Source organism: Protopterus annectens, chromosome 8.part0 (genome assembly GCF_019279795.1).
Source record: "Protopterus annectens isolate FY-2018-M chromosome 8.part0, PAN1.0, whole genome shotgun sequence".
Lineage (NCBI taxonomy): Eukaryota > Metazoa > Chordata > Ceratodontiformes > Protopteridae > Protopterus > Protopterus annectens.
In genome coordinates, this window is record NC_056741.1 from 1,445,104,470 (window position 1) to 1,445,127,528 (window position 23,059).

The 23,059-nt window shown below is 39.4% G+C and overlaps 1 protein-coding gene across 1 annotated transcript in view; it reads left to right on the forward strand.

The window, feature by feature from the left end:
* The first annotated feature begins 2,194 nt into the window (after window positions 1-2,194).
* LOC122808498 (involucrin-like) overlaps window positions 2,195-23,059 on the forward strand; it is a 145,725-nt gene continuing 124,860 nt past the window's right edge. Inside the window, exon 1 of the mRNA XM_044079453.1 lies at window positions 2,195-2,239. Coding sequence (XP_043935388.1) covers window positions 2,195-2,239 — 45 coding nt within the window. The remainder of the gene's footprint in view (window positions 2,240-23,059) is intronic.

Below are 23,059 nucleotides of genomic sequence, written 5' to 3' on the forward strand. Positions count from 1 at the left end.
AGAAGACAAAAATCTCTTAGCTATCTCAAAACCCACACGAAAACCTGGTCACTCTCTGTAGTTATAATCTGTCTAAACATTGGAATTCACTACCTCTAGCTACCTGGGTTATGCTTGGCCTAACCCATTTCAACTCAAAAATGCATGGCTCTGCTCCTGCATAACGCCTGCCTAATGCTCAGGTCTGCCTCTTCTCTCACATTTCAATCCCTCACACACTTCAAGATCCTAAAGCTCTTCTAACTCTTTCTCTGCTTCTATACCATATCCTTAAGCTACTGCTCAGGCTTTATTGCTTCTATCCTTCTTAACTCTCTCTCTATATGTCTGCATCACTAACTTTCTGGCTGCTATTTCTACATCCTGTATGATGAGAGTGACTATTATTGTCTGTATTGTTTTAACTGTATAGAACTGTTTAGATGTGCAGTAATATAATACAACATCTTGTAGCAGTTTGTTCTTCCAACATATTTTTGTATAGTATTTCTAATGTAATCTTTATTGTATTGGATTATACTGTATTTGCATTGTACTGTATGTGGAGCTTTTCTCCCCGGGCCTCTGCTGAAAATGGGTCCTGTAGACCCACTTAGACCACCTCGGTAAACAAATGTCTAATAAAATAAATAAATAAATTGACTTGATGAATGTCACACAGTAGGCAAATGAGGACTGAGGAACACAAACCCTGTACCAAAAGAACTACAGATCACAGACTTAATCCTGTGCTCCAACTGCCAGACTTGGTACATATTGGGTACCCTTGGAATGACAGCAAATTCTAACCTATTATTCAATTTAGTAATATTCTGTTTATATTGTGGCAAAAGGTAGGATGCTACTCAGGATTAGTTGTACCTCGGTATGGTAATCAAGAAAAGCTGGCTCTATTTGTAGATATTATTTTATATCTGACAAAACCAGAAAGAGACATTACAGTGTTGTGGAACATTTTGAGAATGTTTCATATCTTTTTGGGATACAAAATGAGTGAAGCTAAAATAAAGACTATAGCAGTAAATGATGTACCCACACATGAATTGGTTCAGCAATATCCATATTTATGGGGACATGATAAGATTAAGTAATTAGGAGTATGGATTAAAAATTATTTTGGTGTGGCAGCTAAGGATATGTAGGAAGAGACTAAACAAAAGATAATACCTAAACTGAAAAAAATAAAAGCTTTGTTATATGGATATGGATAGTGAGATACAAGTAGTTAAAATGTTTTCAGTCCATTAGTCTTATACATAGGTCAGGCATATTTTTTAGCAACCAGTGGAGAAGTTGTGGTTAGCAATTAGAAAAGAGCTGAAGGACATTATCTGGGAGTGGAAGACAGCAAGAGTGAAGTGGGGTAAGCTGATACTTCCAGTAGAACAGGGTGAATTAGGATTACCAAATTTGAAGGGGTATTTCAGAACTACACATTTAAGGCTCCTACACATAGCGCAAGCAGAAAACTATAATTCAAAGTGGAAAGGAATGATGAAGAAACAGGGAGAAGCTCAAGAAACAGGGAGAGTCTGGGAATTTGGATGCAGGCCTTTAAGGAGAATAATAATCATAGAGATTATTATATCCATAAAGTAGCAGAAAGTATTCTAAGAACTAAGTCAATATGGGAATAGGGAAAGGAGATTCTGCCGATAGGGTTGACTACAATTAAGGTTATAGACAATAGGCAAGAGTAGGCTGGAATTTATTAGAGAAAACTGGCAAAGATTGGGAGCAAATAACTAGAGAAAAAGATGATATAATGGGAAGATGCCATGAATTTATTTGGACTGCAAGTTAGACACTGACTTCCCTCTCAAGGACTGATATCAGAGTACAGGCAAAGAGAAAGAAATAGGGTGGTCCTAAATGAAAGACCAGCACTGGCAGAGTTACTAGTAGAATCTAATATAGAAGCTGCCATTAAAAAGGGAATAATTAGTAGAGCATATAAAATATTACATGATAACTATAAGAATCAATCAGAGGAGGTTAGAAAGGATTGGGAAGAAAGACTGGATAAGCAATTCACAAAGAAACAATGGGAGGATATATGTATGTCTCCCCAAATATGCAAAATAATCTAGAATATTTAGGATTTTTGCTTGGAAATGTTTACATAAACACTTTTATACCCCAAGTAGACTTCAGAGAATTTTTTCCCAGTTAGACAACAAATGTTGAAGGTATAATGGGGAAGAAAGAGAGAATTGGGAACATATTTTCTGGTAGTGTGGTAAGTTGGTGGACTTTAAGAATTCTCTGCGGGATGCAGATTGGTGTGAAGAGGGAGATGATTTTACTAAACTATGAAACAGAATCAGAATTGCTAGACATGGTAAGGCCTTGCTGTGTCTAATTGTAGTGGGTGCTAGAAAAACAGTTACTAGAAAATGGAAATGAAAATCTAAACAAACTATACAAGAAGTAGTGAATATAGTAACAGAGATAAAATAAATAGAACTGAGATCTTTAGAAAAGGGTAGGAGCAAACTACATAGGAAAAAAGGGAATTGTGGGAACAATACATACAGGGGAGGAATGGATTGTGGGAGCAGTACATACATACAGGGGAGTAATGAGGCGGTTTTATTGATTAAATTGTTTAATTCAGTTTGCTCACTGTTTTAACACAGATCCACAGAGTTAGGTGACCAACCACTGCATTGCTCTATTCATTTGTGCAATCCAAGGAATCTGTTGCATTCTGTTAACCATAAGTACAATTTTTTACTGTATTTTGCACTTTTAAACTGTATTTTTGCTATATTGTTTTTAAAACTGGTCTTGCTAATTTGTTGCACTTTGTGTCTACTGTAGCATAGACTAGATTCAGACATGCTGAATCTGGTTCTGTTTGATAAATTGAGCACTAAACCAGGGTATCTTTTGTTGGATAGGGCCCTGCTGCACCCCTGTGGCAGAAAAGTGCAGTTAAAACTAATCTGATTAAAGGTTGCTGGCACAGGGCTCAGTTTTGAGCTTTTTTATTGGTTAAATTGTTTAATTCAGTTTGCTCATTGTTTTAACACATCTCCACAGTGTTAGCTAACCAGCCACTGCTCCGTTGTATTCATCTGTTTATGTGTAGACCACTTCCATGCACCATCTCACACTTATCACTCAGCGGGGGTAAACACTGATGGTTATAGTTGAAAAAACTTCAGGATAAATTTTGCCTTAGCAGCTGCCCATGATCCGGCCTATAAGTCCTTAAACTGCACTTATCTGCTCAGAGAGCGCCTCAGCTGTGCTTTTGCCCCTTAACCAGTCTCAAATCTACAAAAGTCCCAAACTGTTTAGAGAACCCCTGTTAGTATAGACCCTTTATAGAGCAGCCCATTAGTACAGACCACTTTTAGAGCACCCAGTTATATCACACCCTTCCATTCTCTCTCCCACTATGAGAACAGGATTTAACTTAGCATTAGGGATTGTCAGTTTCCCTCCATTTCTCCTACCAGCATGATTGACATGTGTGTCCTGAGGCAGTGTAGCCACTGCCTCATGTACACTGACAACCTTCTACTCCTATATCACCCAAGTGCAGTTTGTGAGAAATGTATCTGCCCTAACAATCTGGAATCCTTGCTCTCTTGTGCACAGAACAGTAACACTGAACAGGTTGTCAGCTCATATACTACACCTCCTATGCAAACCATGCACTCAACACATAAACCATCATATGCAGAAGTACTCAGGAGAAACAATACACATAAAAACACAAGCACCACAAAATGAACCTGTGAGAACAAAAGGAGGAGGAGCATCTATCTTCATCAAATATAAATACACCTCTAGACCGGTTAGACAGGAAAACTCCTTGGAATTACTCCAAGGTCAACTAAATAGGTTCATAGGGTCATAGGATGGTACTAGTCTATTGCCCCAGAGGTCCAGCCAAGCCTAGCTAAGAATCCTTCAAAGTCAGCACCTGTTTCCCCTGTCCAGCAGGGACACAGGAGGGATCCCAGGGGTATATTTTCTATTTCCTATCCAGTCATCCAGGTTCCTCTTAAAGAGGGCTAGAGAGGTACTCTGCTTGACATGGAGAGGTAGTCTATTCCACAGATGGGGGAGTCTTTGGGACACAAATCTATCCCACCAACAAGTTCTAATAATGTTACAGACCAGGTTAAGGCCTTGCTTGCAGATTGTGCTAGTGGAGTTTGTCTTATGGATATGCAGCAACTCCATCAAGGCTGGGTCTGAAACGGCCTTGTATGCCAGACACAGGTCACCTCTGAGCAGTCTGTATGAGACTGAGTACAGGGACAGGGCTTTTAGCCTGTCTGTATAGGATAGGTGTTTGAGACCCTGGATTTTCCTGGTCAGGACCCACTGTGGCCTCTCCAACTGCTGCATGTGCTTGGCAAGGTACATGCCGAAGGGGGCATTGTACTAGATAATGGGTCTGATAAGGGAGGAGTACAGGGATGTTGTGACCTCCTAGTTCCTAGTTCTCACCAAATAAGCCCGTAAGGCAAAGCACATCTAAATCAAATGTTTTAGTCATAGGTGACTCTATTGTGAAACACACAGATGTCCCACTCACCAGGCTAGACAAGGAGAAGGTTACTGTCAGATCTCTATCGGGTGCAAGGATCCATCAGATCATTCATATACTCAAGTCTCTCAACAATAACAATTACCGTTATGAGTCTGTCATAGTTCATGTTGGTGTGAATGACTTGAGACATACCTCACTGGACTATATGAAGAGAGACATGACTGAGCTCTATGAATATGTGTCCCAGATAGGTACGTCCCTAGCCTTGAGCAGCACTTTACCCTCACCTAGGATGATACTGCAGTATAAGCAAAAACTAATTGATTTTTACAATGGGAGTAGCTTCTGGTGTCATTCTAAGGAGATCCAGTTGCTTTCAGCCTGTGATGACATGGCTGATAGATCACGCTACTTTGCCAGAGATGATCTTCACCTGCCACCTCTAGGCTTTCAGTTACTGGCTAAGGCATTGCCTTTTTTTTTTTAGGGAAGGTCTCTAGAAGAAAATTTCTGACATGAAAATATCACACACAAATGCATTAAGGTTATGCAACAAAACACTAGGAGTTTAAATCAGAAACTGCACTCTCTGGAAGCACTTATCTCCCTGGAGGATGTTGATGCCTGTGCAGTCATAGAAACTTGGTTCAGGGCCACAGAGCATACCCTGGCCTTGCAAGGCTGAGATGGCTTCCACACTTTCAGACCACAAAATGAACCTGTGAGAACAAAAGGAGGAGCATCTATCTTCATCAAATATAAATACACCTCTAGACCGGATAGACAGGAAAACTCCTTGGAATTACTCCAAGGTCAACTAAATAGGTTCATAGGGTCATAGGATGATACTAGTCTATTGCCCCAGAGGTCCAGCCAAGCCTAGCTAAGAATCCTTCAAAGTCAGCACCTGTTTCCCCTGTCCAGCAGGGACACAGGAGGGATCCCAGGGGTATATTTTCTATTTCCTATCCAGTCATCCAGGTTCCTCTTAAAGAGGGCTAGAGAGGTACTCTGCTTGACATGGAGAGGGAGTCTATTCCACAGATGGGGGAGTCTTTGGGACACAAATCTATCCCACAAACAAGTTCTAATAATGTTACAGACCAGGTTAAGGCCTTGCTTGCAGATTGTGCTAGTGGAGTTTGTCTTATGGATATGCAGCAACTCCATCAAGGCTGGGTCTGAAACGGCCTTGTATGCCAGACACAGGTCACCTCTGAGCAGTCTGTATGAGACTGAGTACAGGGACAGGGCTTTTAGCCTGTCTGTATAGGATAGGTGTTTGAGACCCTGGATTTTCCTGGTCAGGACCCTCTGTGGCCTCTCCAACTGCTGCATGTGCTTGGCAAGGTACATGCCGAAGGGGGCATTGTACTAGATAATGGGTCTGATAAGGGAGGAGTACAGGGATGTTGTGACCTCCTAGTTCCTAGATGAAATGCCCTTATTTATGAGGTGGGCCATGTAGAAACTCTTCTGTACAATGGAGGCAATGTGGTGGTCAAAAGTCAGGTTGCTATCAACCTGGGTGCCCAAGTCCCTCACAACTGATTGCAAGCTTAATACATTGTTATTAATGTGATAATTAGTGGGGATGACATTTTCCCCAAAGGGGATAATGACGCATTTCTTGGCAGTCAGTTTGAGGCCATGCTTCTGCACCAGTCATTAGTTTGGGTAAGGCTCTCTTGGAGGATGTTCACATCACTAGGGAATTTAAGACAGCGCCCATCTTGCAGTCATCTGCAAACTTGGTCAGCCACAGACCACTGGTTTTGGCTTGCACCTCAGAAAAGTATATCCCAAACAGTAGAAGCCCCAAGACTGATCCTTGGGGTACACCACTCATTATGGGTCTACTACTAGAGGTGGCTTCCCCTACTTTGACTGAGTGAGTTCTGTCAGTGAGCCAGTTAGCTACCCATCTGGTAACATATGGGTTGATGCCTAGCTGAGAGTGTTTATCTATTATGCCTGAGTGGGGAATAGTGTCAAAGACTTTGGCTAGGTCAAGGTAGGTGGTGTGCACCGTCTTCCCCTCATCCATGGCTTTGGTGACTGTTTCAAAGAAGTCAACCAAGTTTAACAGGGATGATCTCCCTTTGACAAAACCAAACTGTGTGGGGTCATGAGTTTGGAGGTTGCCAATGTCTTTGTTTATAAGGTCCATGATAATGCATTCCATGGCCTTGCAGATCAGGCTAGTTAGGCTGATGGGCCTATAATTGCCTGAGTCAGTGGATATTCCACCTTTGTGTAGAGGGATGACAGTTGTTGTCCTCCAGTCAGCTGGGATGAAGCTGGTGCTCAGGTTTTGGTTGAATAGGGTGTCTAATGGAGCTCATGCCTGAGTTCATGTAGGATACAGCCAGGGATGTTTTCAGGTCCCATGGAGACTGTATTTTTGCCTTTGAGAGGGCATTACGGACTTGCTTCCTGGTAATGAGGGGAAAGGGCAGGTGTTGGGGATGTCCTGGTTTACTGATGGGAGGACAGGGGGGGTGAAGTTTTCACTGAACCTGTCTGCCAGCAGGTTGGCTATATTTATGATGTTTGTGTATGTGGTGTTATTGACCACCAGTTCAGAGCAGATCTGGGTGTTGCCTTTGAGATTGTGAACATATGTGAAGAAGGCCTTGTGATTGTCCTTGGTGGATGTGGCCAATTTGGACTCAGAATTAGCCTTAGAGTATTTCACCAGTGACCTTATTTGCTTGTTCAGACAAAGGAGAGATTGCTTCCAACTTGGCACCTGCTCCTTCTTGGCCCTAGACAGCCATTTATTCCTTCTATTATAGCGTTTGTTTATTGCTGCTGTCCATCAGACAGGTTTACTCTTCCTTGAGGAAGATGATTTGATCCTGTCAGTTATTGCTGAGTCCATACAACTATGTAGGTGCCCATATAGTTTTTATGTGTAGGCTTGGACATTAGTGCTAGTTCCAACTGAAGGGAGGGTGGCTGTGAAGCTGCTTGTACCTGCTCTGAGGAGATTGCAGTCGGCTTTGGAAAAGTTTTTTCATTTGACCCTGACAAAGAGGTTCGGAGAGATGGTGACTTCAAATGTGATCGCTTTATTGTCGGATCTTACCAAGGAGGATGATATTGTAGGAGTGCTACAGTGTCTACTCATGTTGATTAGGACCAGGTCTAGGATATTTTCACCTCCCATAGGGGTGTCAACCAGCTGATGTAATGCATTGGCATTGACAAAGTCGAGGAATCTCTGGGTATTCATGTTTGGGCTAGAATAGGTCTTCCATTCTATGGTTGGGTAGTTAAAGTCACCCAGGATTAGGGTAGAGGATTGAATCTTGATGGATTCAGGTACATACATACATACATACATACATACATACATACATACAAATGTTTCAAGCATGGGCATTAAGCCCTTCTAGCTTGCCAATATGCCAAAACACTTGTTCCCATAATAAATGTCCAGGTTGTTCTTAAAAATATCTAAACTAGTACTTGCTTTAATGTAGTTTGGTAGTCTGCTCCAAGCATCAGCTACTCTGTCAGAGAAACAGTTAGCACACTTCTCATTCCTATAGAATCTTCTACATAGGTTATCTGACGATTCTCTAGTACTTTTTGATAACCCTAAACATTCCCAGAGGTAGTTGTCCCTAAATGCCCTGTATACATGAATAAGATCTCCTCTTAAATATCTGTAAGAGACACTGTACAAGTTCAGATATTTTAGTCTTTCATAATAACTTAGATTTTCACATCCATGGATGCCCTTGGTATATATCCGCTGTACTAGTTACAGTTTATTCCTGCTTGTTTTCCTATAGGGTTTCCATATTGCTATTCCATACTCAAGTTTGGGTCTAATGTAACTAACAAACAATGACTTCTTTATGTTTGATTTCCTAGACTTTATAAATCTTATTATACAACCTATAGTTCTATAACTATCATTAGCCAATTGGTTGATATGATTAGAAAAACTCATAGCTGAATCTACCCATATACCCAGGTCCTTAAATGAGTCTATAGTTTCAATCACTGTGTGCTGTATTAAATATTCACCTTTCAGTTTATGTCTTCTAAATCTCGTATGCTTAGTTTTTGATATATTTATCAACATATTATTCTCCTGTGCCCAAATGGTCAATTTAGTCAAATTATTTTGCAGACATGCCTTATCTGTAACACTTGTAATCAGTTTACCCAATTTCAGGTCACCAGCATATAGACTGTAGAACACCTCAGATGAAAAAGTAAGGTCTGAAAGGTTAAGTCCAAATAGGTGGAGTGTGTGTCTTGAGTCATGGTTGGGGGTCTGTAGCTAGCTATGAATTTGAATAGGTGTTTTCTCAACAGTTAACTGCACTTGGAGTGTCACCTGTGTGTCATACCATTTGACCAGCCTGGAGATGTGTATGTGTTTGATAAATATTGAAACTCCACATCCTTTGGCTTTGTAGCCCTCCATTTCAGGTCTGAAAGTATGGTAGGATGAGTAACCTGGTAAGGTTTTGGTGCTCTCCACAGCTTTGAACCAGGTTTCTGTGACTGCACAAATGTCAACATCCTCCAGGGCAAGAATGCTTGCAATGAGTGCAGTTTCATGCTAAGTCTCCTAGCGTTTAACAGCATGACCTTTAAATTTCATAAGAATTTTTCATGTTGGTAATTTTGTGCTCATGACTTTGCCTAAAAAAGGCACTATGGGGGAGGCAAGAGCCTTTGCCAGAAGTCTAAAGCCTAGGGGAGACAGATGAAGGCCATCTCTGGCAAAGCATCGTGGTCTGTCAATCATGTCCTCCCAGGCAGTCAGGTACTGGATTCCCTTGGAATGACACCAGAAACTAAGCCAATTGTTAAACTCAGTCATTTTCTGTTTGTATTGAGGTATCATTCTGGCTGATGGTAGGATGCTGCTTAAGGTTAAGAACATACCTGCCTGGGACACATACTCAGTGAGCTCAATCATGTCTCTCTTCATATAGTCCAGAGAGGTACATCTCAAGTCATTCCACCAACATGGACTATGACAGTCATAACAGTACCTGTTGTTAACAGATTGATATTGATAACAGTGATATGGTGGATTCTAGCACCTAACAAGCAACTTACTCTGACTTTCTCCTTGTCTAGTCTGGTGTGCGGCACATCAGTATGTCTCACAATAGAGTCTCCTATGACTAGTATGTTGGGTTTGTGGTTGGGCCTTAGAGTGTGTACTATGTGTGATGCTTGGTGCTGTGGGTTGTGTTGTGCGTGTGTGTTTTTGCTTCAGAGGCCACTTTTGTTTAGGTATGTTTTTGTTGAGAACCCCGCATACGTAGGAGTGTGTTGTACAGATGTGGGTGGTGTTAGAGGTGTGGTGTTCATAGTGTTTGTGCAGAACACCTTCTCAGTGCCAGATGTACTGGCTTGTGACTGAGACAGCAGGGATTCTAGATTCTTAATGATATTTCATCTCTCACATATTGTGTTCCTAGGTGGTAGTAGTAGAGGGTTGTCTGTGTACATAAGGCAGCTGCTACACTGCCTCAGCATACCCATATCAACCAGACTACCAAGAGAAAACATAGGAAATTGTCCATCCATGGTTATCAGAATCAGTAGAAGAGAGGTCAGGGATAGTAGAGTGGGTACTGTCTGTGGAGAGTACATATAGGTGTGAGTATGGCTGGATAAAACCTATAGAGTAGCTGCAGGTGAGGGCCTCACTCACACAGGAGTGCTGATAAGGGAAAAATGCAACTGAGATACCTCACAAAGGGTTAAAATAGCATAGCAGTAAAAACAAGCACAAACCCATGCAAATATTGGGTTTAAATGCCACAAAAACTAAAGTACAATAGAAACACCAGAATTGATGAATAAACCCTTGTCCCTTAGCTCTTAGCTCAATACCCTATGCCAGACCCATTCCAACTAGTTCACTTACTCCTATCAAATCAGCACAAGATGGCATAGCAGGAAACACAGGAATCACACAAACAACTCTGAATACAGCAAAACTTGTACCCAGACTATGCTAAAGATATTTAAACTCTGTTTAGGTCAATTTAACACAGGTGAACAGATGCACACTTAAATATAACAGTAGCAAACAAGAGCAAACTGATTTAAACACATTAACCAATAAAAAGCTCAAAACTGAGCCCTGTTCCAGCAGTCTTCAATCGGACAAGTTCTTACTGCACACTTCTGCCACTAGTGTGCAGGGGGAACCTTTTCCAAAAAAGATGGCCTGGATTAGTGCTCAAGTTATACAAACAAAGATAGATTCAGCAGGTCTGAATCTAGTCTATGCTACAGCAAACAAGACACAACAATTTCAGAAAGAAACAGGTCAAATAAGCAGGCACAATAAGCCTTTAGCCAGCAATTCCCAACCCAGAAGGGCAGAATCTATCCTCTCCTCCCACAAGAGTGCAGACCATAAACCTTCTTAATGTAAAATAACTGTCCTGAAGTTCAAGTGCATAAACCAGAACTAAGACACTTTTAGAATAATAGACACGAAGCTTCAACCAGCAACTTCAACTTAGAATGATGTAAACTACCTCTCCTGCCACAAGAGTGTAGACCACAAACCTTCTTAATGTAAAACAACTGGCCTGAAGCCCAAGTGCTTAAACCAAAAGACTTAGAATAACAGTCACAATTTAATCAGGCTGATAATAAGCAGTAATAAATGCAGCAGAATAAATGAAACTGAGTACTTTTAAGAACAGGCAGCAAAAGCAAAATAAAGTAATAAAGTAGGAAGAAACACAAATACAGTAAAAGCAGGTCTATATTAGGAGATCGAATTTTTATATGCTCGAACACCTAAACATCGATTTTCTAATATCGAAAGCAAAAAAACGGTGAAAGGACGATTTAATGCAGGGAAAGATTTCCCTTGGCCATTCGCCGGAGTTTGCTATTTCCCTACTGTTGAGTGATCTCTGAGTTGGTATATTTAGTTATGGGGTGGGGGGCACAGCCCCCACTTATTTTAGATGTAAAATAATGTTTTTGTGTTGTGGCCGAGGGACGTGTTTCCCTGGTATGTTCGACATTGTGTGGTTCGATATTAGAAGATCGATGTTTAGGTGTTCGATCGCCTGAACATTCGATCTTCTAATATAGACATGCAAAAGCAGATGAATAAAGTGCAATTTTGTTTTTAGTTTAATTGGGAAGGAATGAAACGCGATAATTTAAGGTTGAGAAACTAAGAGGTTGGGCATTCCCAAATGATCTCTCTCTACTCAGTAAAATAAGCTGATGAGATGGGACTGGGAGGAGTGTCTAAAATTAAATTTATAGTTGGGGTGGGCAACTCAAAAGCCACCAAATTTAAGAACACAACAAGGACTGGGTAGGTGGGATGTGGAGCTCTTAAAACTCCAACAGAACAGAAAACTTAAAACAAAACAAATGTAATACTAGAATAAGATACAAAATAGAAGTGATCAAACCTTAAATAAAGAGCTTCAAATCAAAATTAAATGCAGAGATGAGTGATACTCAGAGCAATGCAGACCACACAAACACCTCAGCTAACTACAGATATTTCTAAATAAAAGAGCAATGTCTCTCAGCTCCTCCCACTACTTAACTGATGCTATTTACAGTTTGCAAAGGAATTCTTTGGTAACTTTTTAACTGCCCCAGCCAAGAACTCTTAAAACTGCAACAGAACAGAAAACAGAAAACAAAACAAATATAATACTTATTTATTTTATTTATTTAGATTTAACATTTGTTGAGAAGTGATCAAACCTTAAATAAAGAGCCTGTTTTCAAATCAAAATTAAATGCAGATGCATGATACTCAGAGCAATGCAGACCACACAAACACCTCAGCTAACACAGAGAACATTCAAACTCCACACAGAATGCTGTCCCCAGCTCCAAGAATCTTAACTGAGAACCTCTTGCTGTGAGGGTATTTGACAACTTTAACCACTGCCCCAGCCAAGAACTCTTAAAACTGCAACAGAACAGAAAACAGAAAACAAAACAAAATAGAAGTGATCAAACCTTAAATAAAGAGCTTCAAATCAAAATTAAATGCAAAGATGAGTGATACTCAGAGACACCCCTTCAAGTCATCATTAGCTATAGGCCCCCTTCATTGAAGCAAGATACTCACGCTGGTGGACTTCTTTGAAAATGTCACTAGAGCCACAGATGAAGGCAAATCTGTGCATATGTACTTTGACTTAGCCAAAGCCTTTGACACAATCCCACATTCAGGCATCATTAATAAACTCTCCCTGTTGAATATCGACCCTTATCTCATCCCCTGGGTTGCTAAAGTGCTCACCAACAGATCACTCTCAGTCACAGTTGGGGACTTTACCTCAACCAGCAGACCAATCTGGGGTTCCACAGGGGTCAGTGCTGGGCCCCCTATTGTTTGGAATATACTTCTCAGAAATTCAGGCCAAAACAGAGGGGCTGTGGCTGACTAAGTTTGCTGACGGCTGCAAATTAGGTGCAATAATTGAATCCCCAAACAATGTCAATACACTGCAAGAGGGACTTACACAGACCAGTGATTGGCTAAAAATGCATTATCATCCCTTTTCATAAAAATAATATCCCTGTAGACTATCATGTAGTGACAGACTTGGGAATGTAAGTTGACTGTGGTCTAAGCTTTGACCACCATGTGTCTACTGTGGTAAGGAAGGCATTCTACATCACATACCTCATTAGCAAAGGCATTGCCTCAAGAGCAAAAGAGGGTGTAACGCCCCTGTATTTGACCATCATCAGGCCAATAAATGAGTGCAATGCTCCCTTTGGTATGTACCTTACCAGGCACCTGCAGCAACTTGAGACACCTCGGAGATTTCTAACCAAGAAAATTCAGAGTCTCCAGCACATCATACATTAACAGACTGAAGTTACCATCACTGTATTCAGCAGTGTACAGACTACTTAGAGCAGACTTGTGCCTGTCCTACAGAGCAATCTCAGAGCCAAACCTAATGGAAAAGCTGCACATCTGCAAGTCAAATTGGACAAGGATCACCTGCTCCAGGGATCTTAACCTGGATTGCAACATAAATAGGACCTGCTGGACTGACAAATATGTCTCTCAGAGGTTGCCATTCCTCTGGAGTAGGCTACCAATTCACATCAAACAAAGCCCCTCTATGACACTGTTTAAGTGTAGCCTGGATGACTTGATGAGAAAGCCTCTCTTCCATTGTGAAGAAGAGTTTGTTACATTTGTTTATGAGATTCTTTATGATGGTTAGACTATTATTATAGTTAAAATCTATTATAGCTTTAATACTATTAGCTAATAGTATTCTTAAATACATTAGTTTACCCTCTTGAGCAATATATTTGGTAAACCTCATATTCAAATGATTAATATTGGAGTTGATAGGAAATATTTTTGTTTTACCATCAGTAAAGATTAGACCAAATTTCCTTTGAAAACTTCCCATAATCTCAAACAAAACAGAATGGGAACCATTAACAGTAAGAAGGGTATTGTCTGCAAACAGCTGAATTTTAGAATTTACATCAGTACTTAATTTAATACCATCAATTTCTGAATTCAGGCTTATAAAATTAGCTAATGGCTCAATGCCAAGAGTGAAAAGCAAAGGGGATAGAGGACAACCTTGTTTAGTTCCTTTAAATGAAAACTCCATCTTAGAACTCAAAAAACATATTTTTTCATTGTATCTTTGTTTTTGAGCAATTTTAATGTGTCAAAATCACTTCAAGTGCTTCTTTTACAATTTTAATGTGTTTCTGTTAAAATGGTGGATGATAGGGCCTGCCTTGGTAATGTGATCTTGTTTTCTTATTTTCATTCCTTCTTCCCAGAATACATTTCACATCCTCTTTATATGATTCCTGCTAGACATAAGGAAGTGGTGCTGTTTTCTCATGCTATTAACATTGAATGTCAGGACTAGGAAGCACTGCCACTAAGCACACTTTCTGCAGCAGAGCTGATTCTATGTTTACCTGACTGCCTCATTAATGTGTCTGTCAGAGATTGTTCTATGCTATAAATAGCTGTTAGCTACTTGCAGCAAAAGAAAGTAGATAAATAAAAGGTTTTTGTAAAAGGAGTCTTTTGTAGTCCTAAAAGATTTGACAAACCCTCCCTCACACTCTCATGCTGAGATGTGAAAACTCTCACTGCAGTAAATGATCCTTTCTGTACATTTACAAGTGATAAGTAGTAGGACTCTAAACTTAGTTTGTCTGCTAATTCCCAATGCTTTCAGTGGGAGGATTTTTCTCTTTCATAAATGATGCAGACGTAAAATGTGCTTTATTAGTTCCACAACTATTTCTGTGAAGTTCACCCGCCTTTTTTTCTATTTCATATTTATTTATACTTTGGTAACCAGGAAAGTGAAACTGGCCCCAGGATTCTTTTCAGCCACATCTTAGGCTACATTGGCAAAGATAATAACAATTATTAAATGAACTTAGCAATACAAAGAAAAAACACAGACATAAAGACACTGATGAAGAATGTATGCGCAACACATAGCCAATGTGTGACACTGACCAAGTAAATCATTGAGCAACATTTACTAGAATGTATACATTAATAATGCTTAACTATACTATGTTGTTTATTATAAATAATTTACTGTATGCACACATGTTGCGCACACACACACACACACACACACACACACACACACACACACACACACACAGTGTGTGTGTGTGTGTGTGTGTGTGTGTGTGTGTGTGTGTGTGTGTGTGTGTGTGTGTGTGTGTGTGTGTGTGTGTGTGTGTGTGTGTGTGTGTGTGTGTGTGTGTGTGTGTGTGTGTGTGTGTGTGTGTGTGTGTGTGTGTGTGTGTGTGTGTGTGTGTATATATATGCATTTAAACACAGTTAAGTACTTTTGATTTCCTTTTCTTAGTGTTTTAATGTAAGGGCACATAGTAAACGTATGTGAAAGGAAATTCAGCTGTACATTATGGTTGCACTCTAACAGTGTAAGGACTGACTCAAAGTCAGTGGGACTCTCTTACAATGGATATGCATGTACAGATATGCATCCCCCTCTGGAATGATGTCACAAAAAAAGCATCAACGACCTTTTTATAAACAGTATCAGGGCACCTAGTTGATAGGGTTGCCACCTGACTCTCTTTCTGTAGTTCTGGCCTGTGTGTGTGTTGGAGGGGGGGGGCTTGAAAATGGTAAATGCATTGATACTTACCAGAAAAAAATATTTTCTGTCTTTTCTCTAAATGTCACAGAAATCTTTGATACTACATTTAAGTTATCTTAACATATAAACTATTATAAATAACATTTAAAGCTTAGCATTTCAGTACTGCATTGCTGTTTATGTAAATTTGTCAGAGGAGTTGACAATTGCCTTTAAACCCCTGACTGATCTAATTGATTTGTTTTGCTATGAAAGTGGAGCGTTAAGCTCTCCACCCGTCTGCAATAAAAACAGTGGAAAACAGTTCAACAGTGTAAGAATTGATAATACTGTACTCTACCGTAATTAGCTGAAAACACTGAATAGAATGAGACTGAGAAACAAAAGTCTTAAATTACCCAAGCTCGTGCTGAACAGGTGCCAGTCTCTCCTTTATGGACCAAGTCTTGTGAATTTTTCCAGAATTAATTTTCCAAGCACTGTAGTTCATTTAATAAGGCTTGTAGACTAGTTTTATGATGAAATATGTTATGTATTGTGGAATAATTTAGAATATTGGGCAACTAAATTGATGTTTTCTTAGCTGTATGTTAATTTACATTCCTGCAATTCAAGGACATCATTATAGAAATCGGGTACTAGATTTTCCCCCCTAAAACGTGTGATACAGTAAGTGTATGTAGCGAGTCTCATCTTTTGAGTAAACTTACTTTGGATTGCAGATAGCTTACTTTCCCCTAATTAGTACTACTTATCCCCAAATAGTAAAAGAGCTATTATCATCAGTAGCATGCTGAGGCAGTCACAATAAAGGGATTTCCCACGCAGTTTTACCACAGATACTTCATTGATTTTACTAGAATGTGATAAGCTGTCATATTTAAAGGTGGAAAGGAAGACCCCAGTGGAATAAAATTACACTTCTCCTTCTTGATATATGTTAATATTTTTTATTAGTTCATGATTTAAGATGCCATTCATACGTTTCAACTGCCCCTTATTATGACTCGGTGTTATGAATTATACTTAAAAAAATAATGACTTCAGAAAATGTATATTAATCTGCATTCTTTTATTCTACGAATGTCTTGAGTTAACAGTGTTAATATTAGAAGTGCCCCAGATTATTTCTGGATTTGCCCCGATACTGATAAGATTTATCCTTGACTGGTTGAGAGCTGTAGTGCTATGAAACCTTGTGTAAAATTGCCATTGTTTCTCAAAACTTTCTAAACAAATTGAGCTTGATACTTTTCAATTTGGAGTCATTAGTAGCAGTATTCTCTTGATTTTAAGAGAAAAGTTGTGCTTTTTTTCTAACTCAGAATTTATAGAGTGCTTTTTATCCTAATGAATAGGTTCATAGGATGATACTAGGGTATTAGTCTGGAGGCCCTTATAAGCTTAGCCAAGAATTTCACCCATGTTCCCATAGAGTCAGCACCTGTTTCTCCTGTCCAGCAGGGACACAAGTGGAATCCCAGGGGTGTATTTTCTGTTTCCCATCCAGTATTCCAGGTTCCTCTTAAACAGCGCTAGTCAAATTAACATCCCAGGCTGTGTTTTACACGAACTTCAGAACGAGCTGGCTCCCCACCTAAGCACCATGTTCAATCATAGCCTCATGTCAGGCTTTGTGCCCACTGAATGGTGCACAGCAACAGTTATCCCACTCCACAAAGGGGGAGCCACCACTGATCCTGGCAAATATTGCCCTATTAGCCTGACGAGCCTGGTCTGCAAGGCCATGGAATATATCATCGTGGAGTTCACGGGCAGGGACATTGGTGGCTTCCAGACTCTGGACCCCACCCAATTCGGGTTTGAGAAAGACATATCTTGCCTCCTGAACCTGGTTGACTTCTTTGTGGGAGTCGCCGGGGCTGTAGATGAGGGTAAGACGGTTCACATAGCCTATCTTGATCTCGCCAAGGCTTTTGAAACCATCCCCCATTCTGGAATTATAGCTAGACTCACTAAACTAGGTATAGATCCCTATGTCACAGGATAGGTTGCCAACTGGCTCACTGACAGAACCCATACTATAAAAGTTGCAGACTCCAAATCTGACTTCAAACCAGTGACAAGTGGAGTACCACAGGATTCAGTTCTGGGACCTTTCCTGTTTGGTATCTACTTCTCTGAAGTACAGGCTAACACAGAAGGCCTCTGGCTAACAAAGTCCGCAGATGACTGCAAACTAGGAGCTATAGTAGAGTCTCCAAATGATGTGGACATCCTACAGAGGGGCCTCACTGAGACAGATGCCTGGTGTCAGAGCCATGGCCTCAAGCTCAGTGCCAAAAAGTGCATTGTTGTCCCCTTTGGTAAAAGCTATGTACCCATGAACTACCACATAGGCAGCAGTCTTCTTAACACCAAATGTGTGATAAGAGACCTTGGGAACCAGGTGGACAGTAGTCTCTCCTTTGATAATCACATTGCCACAGTAGTCAGGAAACCCTTGTACATGGCACACTTCATCACAAAAGGGTTCTCATCCAGGAAAAAGGAGGTCATTGTTCCCCTCTACTCAACATTCATTGGACCCATTGTGGAGTACAGTGCCCGTTTTGGAATGTACCTCACAAGACATCTGCAGCAGCTGGAAAGGCCACAGAAGTACCTCACATAGAGAATTACTGGCCTCAAACAGATGACCTACACTAATCGTCTCAAAAAACTCCAGCTTTACTCTGTAGCATATCGCCTACTCCGAGGTGATCTCTGCCTAACATATAAAGCTATGTGAAACCCAGAGCTGTTGGACATGCTACACCTAAAGAAATCCCAATCCCTTCGAGCTACATGCTCTAGGGACCTAAACCTTGTCACCACAATAAACAGAACTTGATGGAGGGATAGATTCCTGTCCCAGAGACTTCCCATACTCTGGAAGAGGCTACCCATCTATGTCAAGCAAAGTTCCTCATTAACACTCTTCAAGAAAAATCTTGATGAGTGGATGGGAAACTGGAAATATACCCCGGGGATCACGTCTGTAGCTCTGCTCGACAGGGGCACAGGAAATTAACTTTCTTGGGGTGGCGTAAGCCAGGGAACTTTGTTGGCTAGGCTTACTTAGGCCCTTGGGCTGATAGCCTGATACCTACCTATGAACCTATGAACCTATTAGATGTTTACAATATCCGAATATTGTATTCATTAACAGTACTGATAAACAATTCAAGTTGTTGCATGTCATATTCTGATTATCCTGAACAACGTAAACTGACATGGTCTTTAGATAACCTGCTTTTTGTACTCAGTCTCGAGTGTTTCACATCTGTTCTGAAGCAACAGGCTGAATAAACTTACTAACCTTAACTGAACTGCTATCCTGAACACAGCATATTATATTGCTCCAGTCCAGTAATTTATTTATTTTTTCTAACCTTGGTCTCAGGCTTTGTCTTTTATGTGCAGAGAACATTCTGTAGCTGACAAGATTGTATCTTTCCCTTGAGAAGAGAACATTCTGTCTGAACACTTTATGCTTATCTTCCCTTTTTAATAAACTGTCTTCCATGCTTGGCCAGCAAGGTTATTTTCCTTTCTGCTTAACTGTCTTTTATGCATAAATGAAACACAATTTATTTTACCCTTTAGCCTGTCTAATGTCTAATAACTACTTTAAAATGGAAGTCCCTAATCTAACAAACAGCTTTCTGTCTTTTTTTATATCAGCTGCTGTGTTCCTAACATTAGCAGGATTAATTGCCCATCTAAGATTGACAGCAGTACCTGACAGTGTAAACTACAGATTTAGCTGTGTCTATGGTATGTCATGCAGGTGGAGATGAATTTCTCTGCAAAGTATGTGAGACGCTGGGTTTAAAAAAAGTAGGAGGGCTTTCTCTTCCTTTGACTCCAATGCAAGCAAATAAAAGTTTTAAAAAATACAAACAGGTTTCTAGTACCTACACAATGCTGGAACCATATTGTAGAGAGAAAGAAACCCAATGACTGAGTTAAACTATATGAGGGGGTGAATTGAGAGGTGTATGCACCTATCTTAACAAAGGCCTGACATCCTTTATAAAGCTGATTAATAAGTTGTATGAAATTACTGGAGAAATCCATTTCTTTTAAAACAATGAAAAGATCATCCCAGTTAACAGAATCAAAAGCACAATTTATACCCAAGCTGATTAGAGCCAAATTATCTTTTGAATTATTAGCAAAATCAGTTATGGTTTGTACTCTTTTAATATTATCATATGTATTCCCATTTAACATAAATCCTGTTTGATCTTCATCAATCAAAACTGGGAGAAAGTTCTTCAGTCTATTAACATGAATAGACATGAGCATTTTATAATCAACATTTAAAAGAGAAATTGGTCTATAAGAAGAACATTTAGTGGGGTCTTTATCAGCTTTTAATATGGGATAGATAAGAGTGTATTGACATGAAGGAAGGCATTAGACAAATCTTTACATAAGGAGAAAACTTTATGTAATAAGGTTAAAGCTTCTTTAGGCATTACTTTATATTTTTCAGGAATTATTCTGTCATTAACTGGGGCCTTATTTCATTTTAAGCCACTAGATTTTCAGCGAAATGTCCTAGACCCATATATATATATATATATATATATATATATACACTTCATAATCTTGAAACACTGAAATATAGAAAATTTCAGTATCTCGAGACCATGAAGCTGAAAATCCATATCACCGAAACCACAAAACTGCTAAAACAAACAGCACACACTACACAACACATACAAACACAAACACCCATACCTCCCGACACTCTAAAAAAAAGCAACAAAACACATACGGACACAACTAAACAAACACACACACCTACCCTTACTATATACAGGGGGTCAAGCCCCCTGCACCCCCCACACACCCCCTACTAATATATACTAACTCTGAGGTTGCACTACACTCCATAACATAGACAACCCAACACCATACATTCCACACCCCCCTGCACAAACACCACCACCCCAACACTAACACACTCACATTCTTACCTACCTACCCTAACTCACATGTACAACTCCTCAACACACTCAAAAACACACAAACCCTCCCCAAAACCCTAAAAAACCCAACACTTACCTAGTGCGCTATCTGTACCACGGGTTCGACATTTCAAACATATGGACACAACTAAACAAACACACACACCTACCCTTACTAAATGCAGGGGGGAAAGCCCCCCTGCACCCCCCACACACCCCCTACTAATATATACTAACTCTGAGGTCGCACTACACTCCATAACACAGACAACCCAACACCGCACATTCCACACCCCCCCCTGCACAAGCACCACCATCTCCAGCACTAACACACACACATTCTTACCTACCTACCCTAACCCACACTTACAACTCCTCAACACACTGAAAAACACACAAACCTTCCCCAAAACCCTAAAAACCCAACACTTACCTAGTGCGCTATCCATACCGCGGGTTCGACATTTCAAATTCAATATTTCCGATAGGACGAATAAGGACAGAAGAAAGAATAAAATATTTGGGATTGACTTTTCAACTGAAAATAGAGAATTTTTTATCAACAATATTAAGGCAACTGGAGACCGAATAACAATGGATTTGAAAAGATGGAGTAAGTTGAAGCTACCGATGATGGCAAGAGCAGCGATAATAAAAATGAACGTTCTCCCCAGAATGCTATATATTTTTAGAGCAGCACAACTTAAAATCATGAAATCCTTTTTCAAGCAATTTCAGATAGGACTGGGGAAATTTCTGTGGGAACCCAGAAAAACGAGAATATCCTATGAAAAACTGATGGCGCCTAAAATGAGGGGGGGGTTGGATTTACCAGATTTTAAGATGTATTATACAGTGATTCAGGCCAATAGGATTTTAAGGGTGTCTTACTTGGATAGTGAAAATAGAAAATGGATACCCAAATGGGTACTGCTAAATTATAAACATATAAAAGGGAAGAGAATTAATGTTAAAGCTGTACCATTTTTGAATATAAAAACATTGAGTAAATATGAGTTAATGGAACACATCAAGGTATGGGCAGTGGCGACTCAAACTCTGTTTGCCTCCTTGAACCTTTTAAAATATATGATGATGTTTCAACCGCTTTGATGGAAATCCTAATATAACTATTGGTAATCAACTGATAGACTTAAAGAAATATCCATTTATTAAGGAATTAACTGTAAGGGATTTATACCTTCCTAGGAGTAGCGGTACATGATATCTTAAAAGAGATGAATCTTCCCATCTCTTATTTAATTATAATGAGGCAGTTAAAAGATTTGGCCATAAATTATTTTACCAGTTCTGAAATAAAAAAAGAGGAACTAGTTATTTCAGGTCATCTGTGGGAAGCATTGCAACAAGATAGAAAATATATATCCTCAGCGTATAAAATGGCAAAAGAGAGAAAATATAATAATCATATTCTGTTATCCAAATACTGGAGAGAGAAATTGCCATCCCTAGATGACAGTAAAATAGTAGAGGCGTTTAACTTAACATTAAAATCCGTATCACTTCAAAAACTGGTCTTTACTCAATTGATGATATTTAACAATGCATATTATACCCATCTTACACTTCATAAATTTGATTCAAAAAAGTCACCTAAATGTCCACAGTGTGTAGATCAGACAGCAGACCTGTTACACATGTTCTGGAGTTGCAAGTGCATTTATAAATTATGGAATTCTTTAAAGTTACAACTACAAAAAAATGGGTTACCAAAACTCAACACTCTCCTGGGAATTTCTGATTTTACATATTCCACGGAGAATTTGGACAAAACAAAAAGATTGTAATTATGAATATTAGTTTACTAATGAAATTATATATAGCCACAAATTGGTTGAACCCAGCACAGGTGTCGTGGCAAAATTTCAGGCTGTTAGCGATTAAGCATATATTAGCGCACAAATTGTTAATTAGAAATAATAAGAAAAGTATAAACAGCATAAAAATTTGGGAACAAATCTTTAATATTATTTTAGCGGTTCCTATCCACTTTCCGTCAGGACATTCTGTATGTGTACCAACACATTCTTGGATTAGATAGAAAATGTAGAAATAAAATAAAAATTATTGGCTTGAGTTGGTTTATAATTGTCTATTGTAGATGCTTTTATGTTTAATTTTTTGTGATTTTAATTTCCTGTACTTGGTTAAAATTATATTTATTCTTAATGTATTATAGGGAAATTCAAAATGGAACTAAAACATTGGAAGCAATATTGTACATAATGTAAATAGTGTGTGAAATGTATAATGGTTTGGCAAAACAATAAAAATGATTATTGGAAAAAAAAAAATTCAATATTTCCGGGCGATTTTCATTTGTTCAACTTTATAGGCTCAATATTCTGAAATTCGATATTTCAGGATTTTGAGCTTATAAAGTGCTTTTATATATATATATATATATATAT